This window comes from Staurois parvus, unplaced genomic scaffold (genome assembly GCF_062004578.1).
Source record: "Staurois parvus isolate SC_StPar_1 unplaced genomic scaffold, SC_StPar_1.0 ptg000153l, whole genome shotgun sequence".
In the NCBI taxonomy this organism is placed as follows: Eukaryota; Metazoa; Chordata; class Amphibia; order Anura; family Ranidae; genus Staurois; species Staurois parvus.
The window spans coordinates 24,141,496-24,166,070 of NW_028317949.1; the positions used below are offsets into that span (position 1 = coordinate 24,141,496).

Genomic DNA, 24,575 nt, shown 5'->3' on the forward strand with positions numbered 1-24,575 from the left:
TCTCCCTCTGAAGGTTTCTCTGGTTGGCTCAAGTCAATACCTTGCAGCTACCAGTTGCCTATGTGCTCGGTTGGAGGAATCTTTAGGCAATTTGTCCAGGAGAATCCTGGATGACAATGAATGGCCCAGACTGACAAGTCCTTCGAGAACGAACAGGCTTGGTAATCTCTTCCAGAGGCAGACCTGTTCACATCCTCAGTCAACACCATGTTGCTTTCTGTCCCAGGGTCCAGCATCCACAAGCAATTGGGGTGGAGGTGCTGTTCGCAGAGTGGATCTCCAGGACAGCTTATGTCTTTCTGCCTCTCCCTCTGATTCTCAGGTGATAGTTCTGGTGGTGATCCCAGATTGGTTGAAGGGGCTTTGATACCCTCTGCCCCCCTCCTAATGAGTGCCAAGGATCCACTCCCTCTGCTGTTCAGATCGGATTCTCCAAAGTCACATTCATCCGATTCTCCAAAGTCACATTTATCAAACACCTGACAGGCTCGATCTCATGGCTTAAGTCTTTAGAGGCAGATGCTAATAGATTTTAGGGGCTCTGTAAAGGTTGTGAATACTCTTATGAAAGCAAAAAAGAACAGCACTAACAGTGCCTATAGTGGAATATAACAAATTCACAGGATTGCTGCTTATCAAGGTTCTTCACACGTCTGTCTGAAGTTTCTGTAGGCGGAGCTTGATTTCGCTTTATGCACAAGTATGCTATGGGACCACATTTCAACTATCTCAGCCTTCTCTGGCATACAATGAGCATCCAACACTCAGTTATACTGTCCTTCAAGCAGCAACTTGGTTGAAACCTACCTAAGGGATTGTGAAGTGGGATCTCCTATTGGCGTGGGGCATCAGATGCCTTTGATCAAAATGGCCACTTGTGGTACCTCTTGCTGAAAACTGCTTTCCTGGTGGCAATTACATCAGCCAGAAGAATGTCCGTATTAGCAGCTCTGGGGTTTAACCTCCCTAGCGGTCTGATTATGTCCATATTTCTGTACTCAAAGCGGTAAATTTTTTTGCATGAAAATACGTTTTTTTTTATTGTAGGCCTGTAATTTTTAGGAATAACTCACTGAAATCTGTCCGAACAAGAGTCTAGTAAACATCCCGGGTAGGATAAAACTTGAAACACGAAATCATAAATTATAATTTAATAATCATAAAAAATAACAATAAATTAAATTCAATAATATAATCAAACCAAAAACACTGAAATTTGAAATATAGGGAAAAGTTGGCACATCACTGAACAAAGTCGCAAAATCGTTTTCAGTGTCTGATGACGAATTTCCCCACGAATCATTATCACTCAATTCTGCAAGCGGTTCTGATTTACTATCGCTGTTCTCTAGCTAGTCTAAAACCGATTTTGACCTAAAGGGACGCTTTTTGGACGCCATGGACGTTTCTCAGTTTCCAGGCAGAAAGAACAGTAAAAATGCAGGCAGGGCACAGGACAAAGCACTCGGGACAAAATGTATGTGAAATGGTTTGATACAGTAATGTTTTACTATGTGATTTTAGTGATCTTAGTGAATGTCACTTTTTGTCATTTTCAAATTTCCCGCCGTTCCGTCCCCCGTACGTCCCGAAGTCGCAGGGAATGGAATCCAGATGACAGATGCCGGCATCCACCGGAGGACATTACAGGGGACACTGCAGGAGGGACATCGCAGGAGCGCAGGACAAGGTAAGAGAAGAACAGATCCTGGAGCAGCGCCGCATGGTAAGCCTGAGTGTAGCTCGGGGTTACCGCTTGTGGTACTGAAACTTTACTCCGAGCTACACTCGGGAATACCGCCAGGGAGGTTAATGAACCCTTTCTTAAGTTCATCCCGGATAGGTTGATACTCATGCTGATGCTCAAGATTGTACAAAAGTGGCCTTCATAGTCCTTATCACATGGAAAGTTGTCCTTCCTACATCCCTCTTGGGGAGTACTGAAAAGGTTAGCCCATCAGATGTGGGTCAAGCTTTAAAATTTAACATCAAGGCAACATCTGGCATTAGGAAGTCAGAGCACATGTTTGTCATTCCATGTGGAGCGTGTAATGATTTCATGGCTTCCAACAAGATTATTGCCTCCTGGTTGGTGAAGCTCATCTCTTTGGCCTACAAGTTGAAATGGTTGGCTGTGCCAGGGGGCATCACTTCACTGTCTACTGTCGACTTTGTGAGCGGCAGCAGGCTAAATGTGTCTAGGCACTATCTGCAAGGCAGCTACGTGGGGGTCAATATACAGGTGAAACTCGAAAAATTAGAATATCATGCAAAAGTTCATTTATTTCAGTAATGCAACTTAAAAGGTGAAACTAATATATGAGATAGACTCATTACATGCAAAGCAAGATAGTTCAAGCTGTGATTAGTCATAATTGTGATGATTATGGCTTACAGCTCATGAAAACCCCAAATCCACAATCTCAGGAAATTTGAATATTGTGAAAAGGTGCAATATTCTCGGGCTCAGTGTCCCACTCTAATCAGATAATTAAGCCATAACACCTGCAAAGGGTTCCTGAGCCTTTAAATGGTCTCTCAGTCTGGTTCAGTAGGAATCACAATCATGGGAAAGACTGCTGACCTGACAGTTGTGCAGAAAACCATCATTGACACCCTCCATAAGGAGGGAAAGCCTCAAAAGGTAATTGCAAAAATTGGATGTTCCCAAAGTGCTGTATCAAAGCACATTAATAGAAAGTTATGTGGAAGGGAAAAGTGTGGAAGAAAAAGGTGCACAAGCAGCAGGGATGACTGCAGCCTTGAGAGGATTGTCAGGAAAAGGCCATTCAAAAGTGTTGGGGACTTTCACAAGGAGTGGACGGAGACTGGAGTCAGTGCATCAAAAGCCACCACACACAGACGGATCCTGGACATGGGCTTCAAATGTCGTATTCCTCTTGTCAAGCCGCTCCTGAACAACAATGTCAGAAGCGTCTTACCTGGGCAAAAGAAAAACAGACTTGGTTTGTTGCTCAGTGGTCCAAAGTCCTATTTTCTGAGCAACTTTTGCATTTCATTTGGAAACCAAAGACCCAGAGTATGGAGGAAGAATGGAGAGGCACACACTGCAAGAAACTTGAAGTCCAGTGTGAAGTTTCCACAGTCTGTGTTGATTTGGGGAGCCATGTCATCTGCTGGTGTTGGTCCACTGTGCTTCATTAAGTCCAGGGTCAACGCAGCCGTCTAACAGGTGATTTTGGAGCACTTCATGCTTCCTTCCGCAGACGAGCTTTATGGGGATGCTGACTTCATTTTCCAGCAGGACTTGGCACCTGCCCACACTGCCAAAAGCACCAAAACCTGGTTCAATGACCGTGGGATTACTGTGCTTGATTGGCCAAGCAAACTCACCTGACCTGAACCCCATAGAGAATCAATGGGGCATTGCCAAGAGAAAGATGAGAGACATGAGACCGAACAATGCAGAAGAGCTGAAGGCCGCTATTGAAGCATCCTGGTCTTCTATAACACCTCAGCAGTGCCACAGGCTGATAGTTTCCATGCCACGCCGCATTGAGGCAGTAATTGCTGCAAAAGGGGCCCAAACCAAGTACTGAGTACATATGCATGCTTATACTTTTCAGAGGTCCGATATTGTTCTATGTACAATCCTTGTTTTATTGATTGCATGTAGTATTCTAATTTTCTGAGATTGTGGATTTGGGGTTTTCATGAGCTATAAGCCATAATCATCACAATGATGACAAATCACGGCTTGAACTATCTTGCTTTGCATGTAATGAGTCTATCTCATATATTAGTTTCACCTTTTAAGTTGCATTACTGAAATAAATGAACTTTTGCACGATATTCTAATTTTTCGAGTTTCACCTGTAGATATGTTCATGGCTCATTACTGTATAGAAGCAGTCCTAATAACAGTTGGGTTTGGCAGAGGCATCCTGGCTTCTGCTTTTAGTCAGAATGGAGGAATGTGTAGCATTATCTCTCCCCTGTATGGCTACTTAGTTCCCAGCTGTGATGACATGGAGCTGTCCGGAAAACGGGAAATTGAATGGCAGATACTTTCCGTAATTTTCCTTTCCTGACGAGCTCCATGTCAGTACAATTCCCACCCAGCTTGGTAGGACTACTTACAGATCCCCGAGCCTGCAGGTGGGCTCACATTTATGAGTTAGGTCCTGAAAGCATGGGGGGGGGGGCTTACTAGCTGTGCTGACATCAGGGGCAGACTGACCATTTGGAAACTCAGGCACTGCCCGAGGTCAGTAGGGGGCCCCATGAGATGCCCCTGGTACCTTTTTCATAGGCTTTTTTGAGTTTGGGCAAGGACACAGGGGCCCCATGATCCCCTATTGCCCGGGGGTCCCATGAGTGGTCAGTCCACCCCTGCCTGGTACCTTTTTCATAGGCTTTTTTTGAGTTTGGGCAAGGACACAGGGGCCCCATGATCCCCTATTGCCCGGGGGCCCCATGAGTTGTCAGTCCACCCCTGCCTAGAGCTCATCCGTGTGTTCTAGGTTCCAGCCGGTGAACACATCCATCTCTCCTCATAACATGTCGCCCAGTACTGAGCCCTGACAGACGGTGCTCTCCTCAGAGAGGAGGTGGCGGGGATCCCGCGCTCAGCCAATCACGAGCCAGGCTTTCCCGTGCTGCGCGCCGCTGACGCCACAATGCTGAGACGTCACGGCTCGAGCAGTGGAACCCGGGGAAAGGGAACGAGCGTTCTGGAAGTCGTCTGTGATCCCTCCCCTCACACGCCCAGCGCCCGCTTCTCACTCAGCCCGGACTGGGGAGAGCTCCTGGGCCATGGCAACGGCTGCGCGGGCCTGAGACTTCGGATGCCGCTCGGCTGTACGGGCAGAGAATGCTGAAGATGAAGCTGCCGCCGAGGAAGAGCAGCAAGCACAAGGCGTTGGATGAAGAGGAGGACGACGAGGAAGAGCGGGGGATGTGTTCCCGTCCTTGTGCCCCCCTGACCGGGCCGGCCCCGCTCCAGCGGGAGTCCGTATACGAGTGGTTCGTGCAGTCGCTGGGCCCGGCTCAGAGGTTGGAGTTCGCCTGCGGCTTGCTGGACTTGTGCAATCCGCTGGAGCTGCGCTTCCTGGGCTCGTGCCTGGAGGACCTGGCCCGGAAAGACTGTCATTACCTGCGGGACTGTGAGAGCAGGGCCAACGGGCCGGCCGGAGAACCGGGGTTGGGGGACCTAAGCGACCGCACCGCCCGCTCCAGGCTCATCGTCTACCTGGCGCTGCTCAGCTCCGAGAACCGGGAGGTGGCCGGCCGCCTCTACCGCCTCCTACTACTGCCGGCCATGGGGACGGAGCGCCTGCTGGGGTGCCGGGAGGACGGAGAGCGAAAGCCGGGGGAGCTGGCGGCTTCTCGGGAGGAATTGCTGCTGCTGTTTACTATGGCATCCCTCCACCCGGCCTTCTCCTTCCACCAGAGGGTCACCCTGCGGGAACGTCTGGACCAGTTGCGGGAGGCCATGTGCAGGAAGGTAATTGGGGTGTGGGGACGGTTACTATGGAGAGCACTCCCTTCACACCGTGCACGCCCCCTTCACCACCGGCCTGTCACAGCGCACATGATCGCAGCACCGGTTAACCTGTGAGCTGCCATGCTGCGCTCACCTTCTCTGTTAGATTGTAGATCGCCTGTGGAACTACAAAGCCCAGCACACCTTGCTTCTGATGACAGGAGGTGCTGAGACTTTTTACAGCGAGTGGAAAATAATAAACGTTGTACTTGCCTGCTGTATGCAGTGCTTCTGTACAGAACAGCCAGGATCCTCCTCTTCTCAGGACCCTGCAGGCTCTCCTGGTTCCTCCCTCCTGTCCAGTGCCCCCACAGCAAGCAGCCTGCTATGGGGGTACCCGCTGCTCCGTGTGTCCATTCACACACAGCCGTGACTTGGCCTCCCTGCAGAAAAGCCCAATATTCTTACTTTCTGCTATAAAACATATTCAATAAAAATAAAAAAATCAGATTTCCCTTTTAACTTAGTAGTGAAAATTCTAGACTGAAACCGGAAATTCAGGATCACTTGGCCGAAAACCAAAATGGACAGTTTGTTTCAATATTTTTATTAAGTTTTTCAGAGATAAACAGGGACAAGAGATATGGTTCATTTATACAATATGGCAATAGATAAAATATAGTTGAGTATTTTTGTTGTGATTCCGGCCATTGGACGGTGGAGGAGTTGGTCTTGTTTAGTGATATCATCAGAGGTATTCGTGTGTAATTGATGATCCTTGGTGAGGAGTTAGGGGTGTTAGGGGGTTTTGGTGGAGAGGTGGGGGAGGCTAGGATTGGGGAAGGAGGGATGTAACTCGGCATTTGAGGAGATACCAGTCTTGGTATGGGAGGTAATTTCATCTCATGAAATGTCATCAGGGTTGTACAGAATATTTTGGGTGATTTAGCCATCGGGTCCATTGGATATTGAATTTGTGATAGGAAGAAGTGTTAATTGCGGATCATTTTTCCATTCGACATTGAGTGTTAAGGTCTATAATTAATGAAGTGATTGAGGGGTATTATTTGTGTTCCATAATCTGGTAATATTAATTTAAGCAGCAAAGAGTATGTGGCTAATAATTGTTCGGGAGTTTCTCGATTCTGATGTGTAGGAGTGCTAATGAGGGGTTCGGGACTATCGAAATTTTGTTTATTCAGAGATTAATTGGAACGTAGTATTCCAGAAGGATGGAAGTGACTTGCGTGACCACAGAATATGTAGTGTTGAGCCTGGCTCACCACATTGTCTCCAGCATGTAGGAGATAGTTTCGGGTAGTAGATGGAGAGTTTGACCGGGGTCAGGTACCATTGGTGGAGTATTTTTAGATATGACTCCCAGTGGGAGCTACATCGGGTAGCTTTATAGGTGATGTTGAAGGTATTTTCCCGGCATTTTAAAGTTATTTGATCTGATAGGATTTTTTCCCAATCGGTTAGGGAGGTTGTAGAGTAAATTGTAAGTTTATGAGGTATGTATAGAAGTTGGATATACCTTTACCAGGGTATTAAGGTTTGGTGAAGAAGGTGTAGGCTGTAATTGGTATCATAGTGTTGTGGGGTAAGCTAGTTGTTTGTAGACAATGAGCGATTATTAGATATGTAAAATTTTCAGTAGTAGGGATATTATATTTGGATTGGAGAACCTGGAAGGGGCATATAGATTGATATAGAGGTCTGTTATGTTGGTTATTCCTTGTTTTGTCCATTGGGATAGGTCTGAGGGAATGAGAAGGTGTAGTATATTGGTTCGGGTAGGTATATGTTTAATGTCTTTAAATTTAGTGGGTAGGAGGTCCCGCCAAGCTTGTAGGGAGGCTAGAATGCAGGGATGTTTTAGTTGGGGTTTTATTCGGTTGGTCGGTGGGGTCAAAAGTATATTTTGGGGGTTAAGTGGTTGAAAAGGGAGGGTTTCCATTATGGACCAAATTTTTGGGGGGTTAAGTGGTTGAAAAGGGAAGGTTTCCATTATGGACCAAATTTTTTCCTTCGATGGATTCCACCAGAAATATAATTGGTCTAAAAGAGTAGCTGTGTAATAAGACTTGAGGTGTGGGAGTCCTGCTCCTCCTTTAGTTGTAGGTCGTATTAAAAGATTGGTGGAACATCTCGTTTGTTTCGAGTTCCATAGGAACTTTGTGAGGATTGATTGTAGGTTAGAGAAGAATGAATTAGGGATTGGTATGGGGAGTGTGCGGAATATGTATAAGATTTTGGGTAAAATATACATTTTTAGAGTCGTCACTTGGCCTAGTTTGGAGAGTTCTGAGGTGCGTAGAGTGTTTAGTTCTCGGGGAATAGTTTTCAAGCAATATTTTGTGATTTGCTGTGTATAGATGGTCTGTCGTTGGTGTGAGTCTGATTCCTAAGTAAGGAATGCTGTTTGTTTCCCATAAACAAAATGGACAGTTTAAAAAAAAAAATATATATTTTCATATATAATTGTATAATATTCAACATTCTATTTAATATCATGAATTTAAATTAAAATAGCTATATTATTTGGGGAGGGCACTGGAGCAGAGTAATGAGGCTGCAGTTTATGGCATGGCACTGGCTGTAATACGCGTGAGGTGAGCTAATCTTTCTTGGCCGTTATCAGCCAAAACGCCGATAACCCTAGTTTCAGCTTAAAATTTTCAGCGGCCAATATATGAGTGCATCACTAAAATTTAGGCCAAAATGTATTCTGCTACGGTTCTTTGGTAAAAAAAAAAAAGTCTCAATGAGTATATATTTGGTTTGTGTGAACATTATAGTGTATACAAACTATGGTGTATGTATACTGAAATTTTTATTTATTTTTTTCATATACTAGTAATGGCGGTGATCAGTGATTTATGGCAGGCAATATGCAGGGATGTTGAATTTGTATCGCCCAATGCCCAGGACATGTAGTTTTTTTCTCAACCTTAACCCTGCTGCAGGCAAGCAGCAGGGCTCAACTGTCAGGTGAAAGCATTTGGGCGCCTGCGTTTTCGCCCGTTTACTTTCACACAGCCCACTATGGAAAGCCAGCCTTCTCCCCCCATGGCTAACCTTCCTCCGCCCACTATGGCTCCCGGGCTCCGCTTGCCCATCTGCGGGCCTGGTTCTGCGTGCATCGGCAGCTAGAAGGGGGGGGGAGGAGAGCGGACACGTCTGTTCCCCTCCCCTTCTTGTCCTTACAAACGTAAAAGCATACGCTGGGATGCCTACGCATGAAAACGTTGAATGCAATACACGTTACATATCACCATGCACGCCAGAATTAGATCAGTAATTCTAGCATGAGACCTCTTCTGTAGCACTATACTGATGACCTATAGGGGCTTTAAAAGGGTCGCCTATGAAAAATCTAGAGTACTGAAGTTTGTTGCCATTTCACGAGCGCACACAAATTTAAGGTTTGACATGTTGAATATCTATTTACTCATCTTTTATATTTTACCCAAAAATAGGGTAACTTATTCATTTTCTGTGCCCTAAAACAAGTGTATTTGTTACTAAAATTTTGCTTTTCCTAGACTTTTACGGTAATATCCTGCGACATGGAAAATTGGAACTACCACTATTTTATTATCTAGGGTCTCTGCTTTCAGAAAATATATAATATTTGGAGGTTTTCTGTAATCTTCAAGCCTAAAATGATTTTTTGAAACGTGTGCAAAAAAATGCAAAAACGGCTTTGGCAGTGAAAAGGATAAAGGATAAGCCCAACACTCCCCGTTCCTGAGAACCCAGTCGGTGCTCATTACGCTGCAAGGTTTCTCCCCTCCCTGCTAGTCCCCGGGTGCGGTGCTTGGGAGGAGAAGATATACAGCGCAATGTAAAAAAACTAAATGTGTAAGTCGCCATAAAGCCCCAGACATTCTTAAAAGCACCTCAGATTTAAATACGGTTTTGGTTAAATTTTAATTTTTTTTATCTGAAAAAGTAGATTGTCATGCAGGACAAGTAGATTGGGACCCATATTTAGTCCCTGGAAAAGTAGTTTTTTTCAAAAACTTCCACACCCCTGAATCTGACACTAGCTGACCCTGGCTGGGACATACACTGACTAATGCTGGGTAAACGCTATCAGGTTTTTTTTCTTCTTCAACCCAGTGGGCTAAACAGAAAAAAAAACTGAAGCGCTTGGGAGGAGCTTGCTGTACTATCTATCCAATGTTAGTACAGCAATCTCCCCGCTGAGCTATTGTGTTCTGACTGGGAACTGCCCCCACCAGAACACACCGATCAGTGCTCACAGGCATTGGCTGCCAGCATTGATTGGATGCTGGTTTTCTAGTATGCCGTTCGGTCGGCTCCTGTTGAACAGGCAGTTGTATACACTGGCTGAATGTCGGCTGGTTTTTATTGAACTGACGTCAATATTGGCTCTAATACAGTGATCGGTGCTAAAACTATACACTCTCGCTGTACTAATGACACTGACTGGAAAGGTGTTAACATCTAGGGATGAATTGTGTGCCTAACAATGTGTAATATGCGCTGCTTTTACGAAGGATCTTGGTTTTTCTCCCTTCTTAGCAAGGAAGACAAAAAAAAAAATCTAGATCCCCTCTCGGTGAAGAGAGCGGGCTTTCAGTCAGAAAAAAATATAAAATCAGCAGCTATAAATACTGTAGCTACTAACATTTATTAAAAAGACACTTTCCTGTCTAGGGATCCAGGTCTGTCCTAACCCAGGCTAGCTCTTCACTAGTCTTCGTGTGCCTGACCGACATAGTTAGCGTGGGAAGCCGGTTGGGACTGCCTTCGGCTTTACAGCTTGCTTCCCACTGTGCATGCGCAAGCTGCGCTGCACTTTGTGAATGGTCCCGCAGCCTTCTGAGATCTGAGATGGGTCACAGCTGCTGGGAGGGAGAGGGGCAAACTTGCACTTGGATCTCCCAGGCGTTCCGAGTGGGAGTGGGTACTTGTCAAAACAGGTACCACCACCACCCCAAAAAATATGTGCCAAAAGCAGAAGAGCAAAACTTCCTCTTTTTGGTGAAGTCCCACTTTAAAGCGAATCTTCATCTCCATCCCTGGCAGCAAGACCGGTGGGGGGGCCAGTGGGACAGGAGGGGGTAGCGGGATAAGTGGGGGCAGCGTCACCGGTGGGAAGCAGTGTCACAGGAGGGGGCAGCGGGAAAGGTGGGGGACATTGTCACAGGTGGGGCAGCGAGACAGGTGGGGGCAGCATCACAGGAGGGAGATAGGGACGGGGGGGACAGCGTCACAGGAGGGGTGCAGTGGGAGAGGTGGGGGGTAGAAGGACAGGTGGTGACAGTGTCACCGTGGGTGGCAGCAGTGGCTTCTCCAGATGTCCGCTTGGTTGTTGTGGTTGGTTGGGACTGTTGGCACCGTGCTGGAGGTGGGACTGTCCGCTATCGCACTGGTGGCTGGACGTGCTGGTAGGGAGCACCACTGCAATTGATGGTGGCTTTGATGGACTCCGTGGTGTGGATGGAGTGGACGGTGCAGGAGGCTGCATCCTCCACTCGATGGGCTCGGGGGGGCGGCGCCCTGCGGTGTTCTCCAGGGGGCTGGCTTTCCTGTAGCTATGCAGCTCTGTGTTCTGCCTGTGGACGGGAAGGGATGGGGGAGATTCCGGGGGTCCTGGAATGCTGGGTTCCACTCTGTGGGGCAGGGGAGAGGTGCTGGCCGAGGACATGGGGTGGGAGACAACAGAGCAGTGTGGGCTGACGGGGGTCCAGGCATCAGTATGCAGTTTCTGGTCGCCATTATGACCTGGAGCCTGGGAATTGTCAAGCCCTGCTTTAATGCCATCTGTTTATGATGTGTGTAAACTGAGTCTTGTGGCTAAAATATTAACCACCTTCCGCCCGCCATATAGTGCAATGACAGGCGCAAGGTGGGTCTCTCGTTCTGATAGGACGTCATATGACGTCCTTCCATTCTCACCGTGCATGCGCGGCTCAGGGAGCGCGCGGTGATCGCCGGTGCGCTGTGTCCCTTGGACACAGCGGATCACGGAACAAGCCGAAGATGTCGGCTCGGTCATGTGATCAGCTGTGTCCAATCACAGCTGATCACATGTAAACACGGAAATGCCGGTTATCGGCATTTCTCTCCTCTCGAGCTGTCACGCTGACAGCTCGAGAGGAGAGACGGTAATCGGCTTTCCGCAGAGGGGACATGTACACTGATCATCAGGGCACTGATGATCAGTGTGCCCTGATGATCAGTGTGGCCCCAAAAGTGCCACGTGCCACTGCCCATCAGTGCCACTGCCCATCAGTGCCACATCAATGCCACATATCAGTGCCCATCTGAGCTGCCTTTCAATGTCACCCATCAGTGCCAGTCAGTTCCACCTATCAATGCCAATCAGTGCTGCCTGTCAGTACCATATATCAGTGCCATATATCAGTGTCCTGTATAAGTGCTGCCTTTCAGTGCCCATCAGTGATGCCTGTCAGTGCCCATCAGCGCAACCTACCAGTGCCTCCTCATCAGTGCAGTCTATCAGTGCCCATCACTGCAGCCTCATTAGCACACATCAGTGAAGGAGAAAAATCACTTATTTACAAAATTGTATAACAAAAACTAAGAAAAAACGTTTTTTTTTTCAAAATTTTCAGTGTTTTTTTGTTTGTTTAAGAAAAAATAAAAATCCCAGATGTGATTACCACCAAAAGAAAGCTCTGTCTCAAAAAAATGATAAAAAGTTCATATGTGTACAGTGCTGCATGACTGTGCAATCGTCATTCAAAGTGTGACAGCGCTGAAAGCTGGAAATTGGCCTGGGCAGGAAGGGGGTATAAGTGCCCTGTAGGCTTGTGGTTAATTGATCCTAGCTGCTAGATTAAGTTTTATGCACATAAGCTCATGTTTATAGTTGTGTTTAGATGCATTTATGCTGGAAAACTCCCCGAACTATGCAGGTTTGGGGCATGTTTTGTATCTGTGAACACTGCTCTTAAATACACCTGTAAATGGTACAGGGGGTAGGATCTGGTGAACCTGTGCATGGCTTCTAACTTTAGCTTGTTCAATTAAGCTTTGACAGTAAAACCTGGAAGCTGATTGGTTTATCTGTAGAGCTGCACCAGTTTTTTCACTCTCCAGCTTTAGTAAATAACCCCCCAATGTGCATATGCACAATAGATCAGGGCTTGACAAATTTGCTTTGAATCTAGGAGTCAGCTAAAAAAGTTAGAAGCAAGTTTTTTTTTTTTTCTTTATAAAATGGCAAGATAAAAGCTATAAATTACTTACCCTACCAGTCCCATGAGGCGGGCAAGTAATTTATGGCTTTTATTTTATTATTTTATTTAATCATTTTAAAAATGAGACAGCTGTTTCATTCAGTTACAAGGCTAATGAATGAGACGGCTTTCTCACTAGGTAATTTCAAGGGATGTCACACAATATTACCGCAAGGTCTAGGAAATACAAATTTTCAGTAATAAACACACTAAAGTTATCTTTAGGGCACAAAAACACAATCGATTATCCAATTTGTTAAAGTATAAGGGTGCACCAAATAACTAGATACCCAGTATGTCAAACCTTACATTTACGTACGCCTGTGAAATGGCGACAAACTTCAGTACCGTATATTTTCTATAGGCGATGCTTTAACCTCCCTGGCGGTCTGATTATGTCAATATTTTTGAATGCCGAAGCGGTACATTGTTTTGCATGGACATTTGTTGTTTTATATTGTAGGCCTGTAATTCTTAGGAATAACTCACTGAAATCTGTCCAAGCAAGTCTCGTAAACATCCCGGGTATGATAAAGTTTGAAACACGAAATTATAAGTTATAAAAAATAATATAATAATAAATTCAATAATGTAATCAAACCAAAAACACTGAAATTTGAAATAGAGCACCAAGTTCGCACATCACTGAGCTCAGTCGCAGAATTGTCGCTGTTGTCACTTTCAGTGTCTGATGATGAATTTCCCCAGGAATCACTATCTCTTAATTCTGCAAGTGATTCTAATTTACTATCACTGTTTTCTAGCTGGTCTAAAACCGCTTTTGACCTAAAGGGACGCTTTTTGGATGCCATGGACGTTCTCAAGTTTCCAGGCAGAAAGAACGGTAAAAGTGCAGGCAGGGCACTGGACAAAACTGAGGTCAAATGGTTTGATACAGTAATGTAATCCTAACAGATTACAATGTATTGTGTATGCCATGTTTTTACTTTGTTGAATCTCCCGCTGGTTCCGCCCCCTGCTTTGCGACGCTCGCAGGGAAGGGAACCCAGAAGGCAGATGTCGGCATCGGCTGGAGGACATGGCGGGAGGATATCGGGGGATCACAGGATAAGGCAACTGCACTACAGTGTAATCAGGAGTGGCTCTGGGTTACCGCTTTTGGTACTGAAAATTAACCCCGAGCCACACTCGTGATTACCGCCAGGGAGGTTAAAAGCCCCCTGTAGGTCATCCGTTTAGCGTTACGGAGGAGGTCTGGTGCTTGAATTATTGCTCTCATTATGGCATGTGTGGCGATATTTATCACTTTTGACGTTTTCATGCATAGGCACCCCAATGTGTGCATTTATGATTGTATGTGTGTGTATATATGTGTGTGTGGGGGGGGGGGTGTTATGTGCTTGGGCGTAACTTGTAGTTTTTTACAATTTAAAAAAAAAAAAATTAACTTTTTTTTGTTTCATCACATAAGGAACAAAAAGTCCCCTATATGATGATCTTTTGGTGATAGGTTCTCTTTGAGTCATGCAGGGTCCAAGACCCTGCATGTCTCCCCTGTGTTCCACCGAATGTAATGCAGTGCAGATCGCACTGCATTACATTCTTAGCTGGCTGGAAACTGGAAACTTGTATGACATCACTTCCGGGTCAGGAACAGGTGGGCACAGCCATCCAAAGCAGTGTGACCGAGCTGACAGGGATGAGAACTGTTCGTAAACAAAACCGTTCTCCCCGTCGGAAATCACCAGGTGCCGGCAAGTAATCACTGGCCGGGACCCGGTGATTGACAGCCGTAGCTGCGAATGACTGTGTGGATAGTGCTCGCACACGCCCCCTACCCATAGCTGCAAAATCAAATTTCGTATATATACGTGATTTTGCGCACCCATGCCGGCCTGTAGCAGTATTTCTGCTATAGGGTGGACGGGAAGCAGTTACAGTAGAACTAAAAGGAAAAAACATTTTTTTTCCCCCATTTTGGACAATGTAAGGGAGGACTATAACCCGTGTAAGGTTTATTTTTGCCATCTGTGTCCCCATAGGGGAGATTTATTTCACTTTTTGTCTCGTATCCAAAACAGGAGGTGAAAATGAATCCCTTCAAAGTGAGAGAAACCCTGGTTGTCACGAGAACTAGTGTCCCCATTGGAAGATATCCCTACGATTCCTGTACTGGGGAGAACTCAAAACTTGTTTTATGCAAGGGTGGTGATTTTGCTGCTGGGGAGATCTTGCCAGCAGAAAAATTTCCATTAATATAAGCTTAACAGTAGCTGGACATAGTAGTTAATTAACCACAAAGCTCCCTTTCTCAAATACTTTTTAGGTAACTGGTGTGCACTGGTGTAAAGCAGGACCTGGCTTCCCTATACTCTGGAAGTTGGTCATATGGCACACGATGAAGAGCACAATTGAAGCTGGTCCCGCTTCCCTTATAGATTGTCTCAAGTCTGACAAGTAGATCTGAGTTGGAAAGTTTATAGGAAGGAAGTCTTGGTCCCAAAGGATCTTATTTTCTGTTCTGGTGACTGGGATTTGTTCCGCCCTGATAATAGACAGCAGTAACAAGATACAATTGAAGAGATGTGTGTCCATACACACCTATGCTCTAGTAACAGATTTAGGAGTCTGAGTTTGTAGCTGAAGTCAAGGAGGGTATAAAAGGCACAGCAGACCTTATAATGATAAAGCAGAGATTTTGTGAAATGTGGTAGACTGTATATTGTGACTGTTTGATTTATTCATACTCCAAAGATGATTGCCCTTCACTGTCTGGAAGTGGTCAGAGCCATCTACCTCAATGCCCACACTTCTGCCAGGAAGGCGGACTCCTTTTTTGTCCTTACCTCAGGAGCTCACAAAAGACATCCTGCTTCTAGATCCATCACTACTAGATTAAGATGAGAGCTTGCACCCTAAAGGACAGAGCACGTCCTGCACTATTACATGCTCACTCTACCTGGTCAGTAGGAGTTTCCTGGACATTCCAGCATCAAACCTCTGTTACCCAGTTTCGTAAGACTGACTAGTCTTTTGCTTATGTATTCAAAGTTCTACCTTGTAGATGTTTAATCTTCTGCTGAAGCAGCTTTTGGCTGCAACATTCTTGCAGCAGCACACTTGAGTTGGGTCTGTTGACCCTTGAGTTGGGTTTGTTGCTACAGTTCTGTTCTCTTTCCTGTAGCCCACCCTTCTTATTCATTTCTTAGGGACGTCCTAGGGTCTATGAATATCAAGCCTGTATCCTGTACTGTATGATTAAGATAAAAGGAATGTTTCCTTAACTATATATTTGATGCCATTTCTCCTTTGGACACAGGTCTGTGTGGAATCTCCATGGTGCTTCCTCTGCCCCTGTGTGGCCGTAAAGGTGGGCGCTTGCTCTCCGCTTATGTGGCCATATGGCCATGAACTTCTTCCTCTGGACTTTTGTGGCCTTACAGGTGGTCGCTTCCAGTGTGATCCTGCTCTTGGATCACCTCCTAAGCTTCCATGTGCTGCCTTCACACTCATCTGGGTGTTTCTTCACAGTGGCATCATCTCCCACTCCTCCTTACCTGGCATGGCACAGTAACAGTGCTGGATGATAGGGGCTTCTCCTCCCTCTTCATAGTACGCCAAGTACGCTTCTAGGGACACTTTGAACTGCAGGTGGCATATCAGGAGCTTAGGGGGGGGGGGGGAAAGGTCCTCATTAGATCAGACTGGATAGTTGGCTTCAGTTGTGAGGGACTCCTCTCGACAAGGACCCATCACCCTCTGTTCGGACAATTGCTCCCAGTCTGATTCCATGCCGCCTTTTGAGCACTCTTCCTCCTTTTCTTCCAGAGAGGAATTTTCTTAAACAATGTCAGATTTCATATGAAGAATTTCAGGCCTTATAGAGGCCATTAACGCAAAGGGTTACAAATGTGTGCCTTCAGTTTTCACTCCTGAGTAGGTCCCAGATTTTGCAGGCAGGCACTCTACCAGAGGAAGTAGTAAACGAGGAAGATGGCAGATGATGACCCCCCCCCCCCCCTTTCCTTCAAAGGAATCAGATCAGGACGAGATGCCTTTTTGTTGAAATTTCATCCAATCTTTAAAAAACCATTGCTACCTGTATTGATATTGTGTGCTTTTGTTTAGAATTAGAATAGTATGAGTCTGCTCAGTCCAAGGTCTCAAGTGTAGAATCACTAGAATTGCCAAAGCCTGCTAGTTTCCTAGTTTGCTACCTTGTGGAACCTGTCCCCTTAAATACTTTAAGGTTAACCACTTGTTTGTTCCCTATTTAGATACGTATATCCATTAGATCACAGTAGAGTATGAGTACTCTCCTTTCCAAGAAAAAAGTTTTGGTCTTTTATCAGTAGATCTTTTATTCCTGAGGTTATGAAAGGTTCCTTTTTCTTTCAAACCTCCAGTTCCAAATTTAAGCCAAGAATATCTTATTTGTAATTAGACATGGCCCTCCAAACCATCCAAGTCTGGTTCTAAGCCCGCTCCCTAGCATGGTATGCCTTCCCATCTAGGTCTTCTGGTCCCAGGAAATTTCATGCATCTTGATTGTCGTTTTCCAGGGGCTGCAAATCGGCTTTTCGGACTTTATCTCTTCATGCTTTTAAATTTGCCTCTCTCCCCACAAAAGCAGGTTGCTCCTCTTGCCATTCAGCAGCTTCTGTGACAAATGAGTATTTTGGTACACCTGTACCAAAAGGAAAATTTTCAAGGCTCTTGCTAAAAACCTCTTCACAGTTCTCAAACCAAATAGATGAGTTCAGCTCGTTCTGGACCTACCGACTCAGCTTGTTTCTAACGGTTCAGAGGTTTCTCATGAAAACTACCTCATCAGTTATTGCATACCTTCTTCCTAAAAATATCTTATACCTTGGATGATTTGGTTGTTCGTTCATTTGGGAAGGCGCTTGACAAGATTCTAGGTAGACAGTGCCATGGCTGTGGCCTGCATCAACCATCAAGGAAGGCACCAGAAGTCGTGCCACTCAACAAGAAGTGGACTTGATCCTCTCTTGAGCAGAACTATCTCTTCTGGCCCTGTCTGCTCTCCACATTCCAGACGTGGAAAGTTGGCAGGTGAACTTTCTCAGTTGGAAATGGGCTCTCCATGCGGAGGTATTTCAGATGTTGATCTTCTAGCATTCAATTCAACAATACACCCCGTTTCAAATTATTATGCAAATTCTATTTAAGTGTTACAAAGATTAAATATTTTGTTTTTCAGTTTAACTCATGGATGGCATTGTATCTCAGGGCTCTTTTGATCACTGAAAACAATCTCGGACACCTGTGATAATTAGATTAGCAGGTGAGCCCAATTTAAGGAAAAACTACTAAAGGAGGGTGTTCCACATTATTAAGCAGAGCACCATTTTCAAGCAATATGGGGAAGAAAAAGGATCTCTCTGCTGCCGAAAAGAGTGAAATAGTTCAATGCCTTGGACGAGGTATGAAAACATTAGATATTTCATGAAAACTTAAGCGTGATCATCGCACTATTAAGAGATTTGTGGCTGATTCAGAGCACAGATGGGTTTGTGCAGGTAAAGGCACATTGAGGAAGATTTCTGCCAGATCCATGCATCGGATCAAGAGATCAGCTGCTAAAATACCATTACATAGCAGCAAACAGATATTTGAAGCTGCTGGTGCCTCTGGAGTCCCACAAACATCAAGGTGTAGAGTCCTCCAGAGTCTTGCAACTGTGCATAAACCTTCTATTCGGCCACCACTAACCAATGCTCACAAGCAGAAACGGCTGCATTGGGCAGAAAAATACATGAAGACTAATTTTCAAACAGTCCTGTTCACTGATGAGTGCCGTGCAACCCTGGGTGGTCCAGATGGAGTAGTTGATGGTTGGTGGACGGCCACCCTGTTCCAACAAGGCTGCGACGTCAGCAAGGCGGTGGTGGAGTCATGTTTTAGGACGGAATCATGGGAACAGAGCTGGTTGGCCCCTTTAGGGTTCCCGAAGGTGTAAAGATGACCTCTGCAAAGTATGTGGAGTTTGACTGACCACTTTCTTCCCTGGTACAGAAGGAAGAACTATGCTTTCCGTAATAAAATCATCTTCAGACATGACAATGCACCATCTCATGCTGCAAAGAATACCTCTGCATCAATGGCTGCTATGGGGATAAAAGGAGAGAAAGTCATGGTGTGGCCTCCATCCTCCCCTGACCTCAATCCTATTGAGAACCTTTGGAGCATCCTCAAGCAAAAGATCTATGAGGGTGGGAGGCAGTTTACATCCAAACAGCAGCTCTGGGAGGCTATTCTGACATCTTGCAAACAAATTCAAGCAGAAACTGTCCAAAAACTCACAAGTTCAATGGATGCAAGACTTGTGAAGCTGCTATCAAAAAAGGGGTCCTATGTTACAATGTAATGTGACCTGTTAAAATGTTTAAAAAGTTAAAATGTTGTTAAAAGTTTGATTGAAATAGCTTTTGATTTCAGTAAATATGCTGCAAACACAACAAATGACAATTTTCAGTTCTTAACAACCTATAAAGTGTTTTGAAACTTACTGTGCATAATAATTTGGAACAGTACATTGTAAGTTTTTTATGTTGTATGTTAAAAAAAAATACTGTTATCATTAGGAGGTTTGTACAATAAAATTTGAATTGTACTCTTCATAGTTGATAACATGAGAATTATGCTGACTGTTATTTACATCAATTATTTAGGTAAATGAGAAAAATATAATTTGCATAATAATTTGGAACACGGTGTAAACTGGAAAGATTCATTACCAGTTTCAGGAACCTTCAGACTTTCGATGTGGATGCTCTGGCGCAGTGGAATCGTTTTCACTCTGATGTACACCTTTCTGCCCCCTCCAGATTCTCTCTCGACTGCTCCGTGGGATTGAGGTTGAGGGCACTTTTTTCATTACATAGAACAGGCCCAGGAGATGTGGCTACTGAAACATCCTGGCAGATTCTCCATGGACCTTCCTGCATTGTCTGGACCTTTTTTGTTCCAAGGGCCAGTACACCATGTTGCTTATCAGTTGATGGCTTTAATGGCATGGTATTCGAACTCAAGATCTGAAAGAAGAATTATCACAATTCTTTCTTTCTTCCTTTTTTTTTTCTTTTTCTTTAGTTTGATGAGGAAAAAAGTACATGTAGTACTTTGTTTTTTCTTTCTAGGTGACCTGAAACATTGGATTTGATATTGTACAGGTCACCCCCCAAAAAGAGAGTATGACTTGCTGAACATTGCATCTAATGTTTTAGGACCCCTAGGAAGCTGGGACAAAGTACTACATGTATTATTATTATTATTTCAGGTACTTATATAGCGCCATCAATTTACTCAGAGCTTTACATATATATTGTACATTCCCATCTGTCCCTAACCCTCAAGGGGCGTACAATCTAAGGTCCCTAACTTACATTCATACATACTAGGGAAAATTTAGACAGGAGCCAATTAACCTAGCAGCATGTCTTTGCATGTGGGAGGAAACCGGAGGAAACCCGAGCACCTGGAGGAAACCCACTCAGGCAAAGGGAGAACGTGCAAACTCCAGGCAGGAGTAGCCTGGGATTCAAACCAACAACTCTAGTACTGCCAGGCGGAAGTGCTAATCATTTAGCCACTGTGCTGCCCATACATGTACTTTCCAATAAAAAAAAGAAAGGTATTTAAAAGACAGGAGTCTGTCAGATTTGGTCAATCCTACCCTCTTGAAAGCTAGGAAGTTGATTTCCTGGATAGTCTACTATTGTACTTGGAAGTCCTATTTTGCGTGGATTCAAGATAAGAAAATTTCATCCTAGAAAGTACTCCTTGGGATGCATTCCATCCTTCCTCCAGTCTGATCTGGATCAGTAGCTTTGAATACTCTGAAAAGGCACATCTTGACCATGGCCATTCTCTTTTAGCAACTGCTGGCCTCTTATTCCTTAGTCTCACCTTTTTGTGCAGGGTGTCCGCATACCTCCTTTTTTCCCTATATGCTCCCCTTGTCTTTGTGGGACTTTAGCTTGGTTCTTTTGAAAACTATTAGGAATAGTCCCTCATCTTGCCTTGCTCACAAGACTGCCTTTGTCATTGCTTTGACATACTAATAGAGGAAGTCTGATGTCTATTTCCACCCAAAGTGTTGTATTGAAGTTTAGGCTATGTTTTTCATGATTTCAGTAAATGTAGTTATGCTATTTTTACCTTTTTTATAATCAGTGTTGTAAAAGTCTTTTAGGTGGCTGAAGTTTTACTTAGGCTAGCAAAGTGGCTGTGCAAGGAATGTGCTGTAACATCTGCCGCTGACTTGTCTTGCTGGCCTGTGCCAGAATCCTCCTGCATTCCAGCTGTCTCTGAGAACAGGGAATCCTCCTGTGACATAACAGAGCTAAGAACTCGCAGAATACACTGTTGATTTTGGGTCATACATGGTTTCATTTTTCTCGCTCTGTTCAAGGAAAATAAAAATTACCTCTTTAGTCAGTCTAAAGGAATGGTAAAGCAACCACGTACATTGACATCCTTAAGTTTAATGAAAACATGTTTCAAAAAAATTAGCATAATGGACATTATTTACAGTCAACGTGATGTATCCATTTTGCTGTTGGCTACAGATTTAGCTGTAATCTTCTGTCCTCCAAGCCTTCCAAACTCCGCTACTGTAATATTGCGGCAATTCCAGGGCAGTAGAGCTGAGGGACCTGTCTAATGCACTTGTCAAGAGTCCTGACTATGCCCTCCCTTTCCACCCAGCTCCTTCATTGAAAGAAACTGTATTATAGCTTCTGCAAATGAAAAACAATCTATCCGTCTGTCCTCTGATCATAGGTTGTGTTTTATTCCTAGAACCTGGTCCAGCTTTTATGAATGAAGCAGGGGTATGAAAAGTGTGGGCAAAGTTTTGGTACTCTTGATGAATGCATATGACCGGTCTGTTAACCCCATGGCACCAGAAGATTAGGGAAGCAGGTGGGGAGATCGGAGAATGGAAGATTTTTAACTAAAGCTGCAGCCAGCAGCACAAGGGACACCTACATTTTTGACTTGGCTTATGCTTTAACTTTTTTGCTCCCAGAGCCATTCTTGAATTTTTGCACATAAGGTTACAAAATCATTTTAGGCCCGTAGATTGCATAAAACCACCAAAACATTATAATTTTCTGAAAGCAGACACCCTAGAAATTATAGTACTGGTAGTTGCAATTTTTTATGTTACACGAAATTACTGCAAATGTCTAGAAAACCCTGACATTTAAGTAAGAAATACAGTAAAGTTAATTTTAGGGCACATAAGCGCAATAAATTACCCAATTTTTTGATACAAATAAAAGATGAGGTTGCACCAACTAAACAGATACCCAACATGTCAAACCTTGAATTTGCGTTCGCCCGTACAATTGATACAAACTTCAGTACCCTATATTTTCTAAAGGCGGCACTTTAAATCCCCCCCATAAGTCATTGGTTTAGCGTTTGCTCTCACTCTGGCATGCACAGCTATTGCAATCTACTTTTTCATGCGTAGGTGCCCCAGACATGTGTTTACGTTAGTATGTGCGTATATATGGGGAAGGGGGCCTCAAAAAAAAATTTTTTTTTTCACTTAAAATGGAACTAGAGGCGAAACCTTTTTTTTTTTTTTTTCCATTTTGGATAGAGCAAGGGAGGGTTATAACCCTTGTCAAATTTGTTTTTGCCACCTTTGTCCCATTTTAAGATTGCCCTTCACTTCCTGTCCCATAGCCAAACAAGAAGTGAGAGGAATTCTCTACAAATTAAGGGAATTCCCTGGGCACCTTCAGGCCACCAAGATTTCCCTTCGGTTACATTTCTGGGGACAACCCATAATTAGTAGTTTTCTTTTACTTTCAATGATAATGGTAAAGGGGACATATAGAGAGGTGAATATCTCTCTAATAATGGGGGCACAGACAGCAATAAAAACTGACAGGTATTCTAATCCCTCTCCACTCTAAAGTATAACTAAAGGCAAAGCTTTTTTAGTTTTAGTTAAAGTGGTTGTAAAGGCTCAAGATTTTTTAACTTCATGCATTATATGCATGAAGGTAAAAAACCTGTGTGCAGCGGCCCCTTCCCAATATTTACCTGAGCCCCCTCTGATCCACCTCTGCTGTCTCTGGACTCTTTCTCCTCATTGACTGAGACAGCAGCAGGAGCCCATTGGCTCTCACTGCTGTCAATCACAGCCAGTGAGCCAATGAGCAGAGAGTGTGGGGAGGAGTTGAGCCGTGGCTTATGTCTTATGGACACATAGAGGCAGCAGCTCGGGGATGAGCATGCAGCAGTGCCCTCAGGGCGAGCGGCTTTCTCTGGGGGCTTTGTTTGAGGGGGAGGAGCCAGGAGCACCAGCGGGGACCAAAAAAGGAGGATCAGGGCTGCTCTGCAAAATCGCTCATCAAAAAAAAAAAAAAAGACTAAGCTTTAGTGTCACTTAAACAATTTTTTTTTTTTTTTTTTTTCATATCACATAGGGGACAAAAATATTTTTGGTGACAGGTTCTCTTTAATGAGACTTTTAGAGCCTGGATGATTCCCCTGTGCTCCACTGAATGTAATGCATTGCAGATCACATTGCATTACATTTTTTCCTGGCCATGCTAGCCAGGGTAACAGAGGTGGACCCGGAAGTGACGCCAAACACATTGCTTCCAAGTCAACAAGAAGGGGAGGAGAGCGAATGTGTGTCCGCTCAGCTGCCTCCCCCTGTGCTGGTCCTGGACCTGCAGGTGGCCAAGAGGAATCCGGGACACATGGCGTGTGCACCGTTACTGCAGTATGTGAAAGCAATCCGGGCTGCTTTCATCTGACATGAAGCAGTCAGATTTACACACAATCTGGTGGCTGCAGACACTGGGATTGTATGTAAAACCCCCACTGTCAGGTCCATATGAAAAGGTTAAAGCCCAACTTCAGGGAAATTTAAACAATTCAACCTTTGTAGCCCCTCCATCTCAACGACTGTCTCCAGGTCTGAGGTAGGTGATAGAGACCTCATTGTCCACTTTTAGCCATAATGAGCATTTAACCCTTGCAGTGGGTGGGGGGCTGCTGCAAGATTGACATCCTGGCGTTAGGCTTTAGCCGCTTTCCCGCCGCCCTATAGCAGAAACACTGCTACAGGGCGGCAGGGCTGTGCAAAATCACGTGTGTGTATGTATGTATGTATGTGTGTGTGTATATGTATGTGTGTGTGTGTGTGTGTGTATATATATATATATATATATATATACACACACACACACACACAGCATTTCCAGGTAGGGGGCGCACGCCGTACCTGCACCGCCATTGGCGTCCTCTGCTGTCAATCACCGTGTCCCGGCCGGTGGTTCCCCTGCGATCATGGACGGGGAGAGACCTGTATGTAAACAATACAGATCTCTCCCCTGTCAGCTCCTGCACACTGCTTTGTATGGCTTTGCATAGCAGTGTGCTTACAGTGTAAAGCACACACACACAGTGAACAGCACACAGTTAATCCTTTCATCGCCCCAGATGTTAACAGGTTCCTGCCCAGTGTCATTAGTATAGTGTCAGTGCTTTTATTAGCACTGATCACAGTATTGGTGTCACTGGGGATGTCAGTGACACCAAGTCAGTTCCCCCCAGTGTCTGAATGCCCGCCGCAGTCCTGCTATAAGTCGCTGATTGCCGCCATTACTAGTATAAAAAAATAAATAAATACAAATTCCAGTATATGTACTGCCATTTGTAGATGCTATAACTTTCACGTAAACCAATTAATTTACACATATTGGGATTTTTTTCTAGCCGAATACATTTTGGCCTAAATTTATGACAATTTGATTTAAAAACAAAATTTTACTGGACATGTATAATAGCAAAAAGTATAAAATATAGTTTTTTTTTTCTCAAAATTGGCTGTCTCTTTCTTTTTTTTAATAGCGCAGAAACTAAAAACCGCA

The 24,575-nt window shown here is 44.6% G+C and overlaps 1 protein-coding gene across 3 annotated transcripts in view; it reads left to right on the forward strand.

Annotated features, from left to right (window-relative positions):
- The first annotated feature begins 4,635 nt into the window (after positions 1 to 4,635).
- The window catches only part of ZCCHC2 (zinc finger CCHC-type containing 2), a 139,425-nt gene continuing 119,485 nt past the window's right edge, over positions 4,636 to 24,575 (forward strand). For all 3 annotated transcript variants that reach the window (XM_089674863.1, XM_089674865.1, XM_089674864.1), the window contains exon 1: positions 4,636 to 5,467. In XM_089674863.1, the coding sequence (XP_089530989.1) occupies positions 4,835 to 5,467 (633 nt within the window). In that variant the 5' untranslated portion in view covers positions 4,636 to 4,834. The remainder of the gene's footprint in view (positions 5,468 to 24,575) is intronic.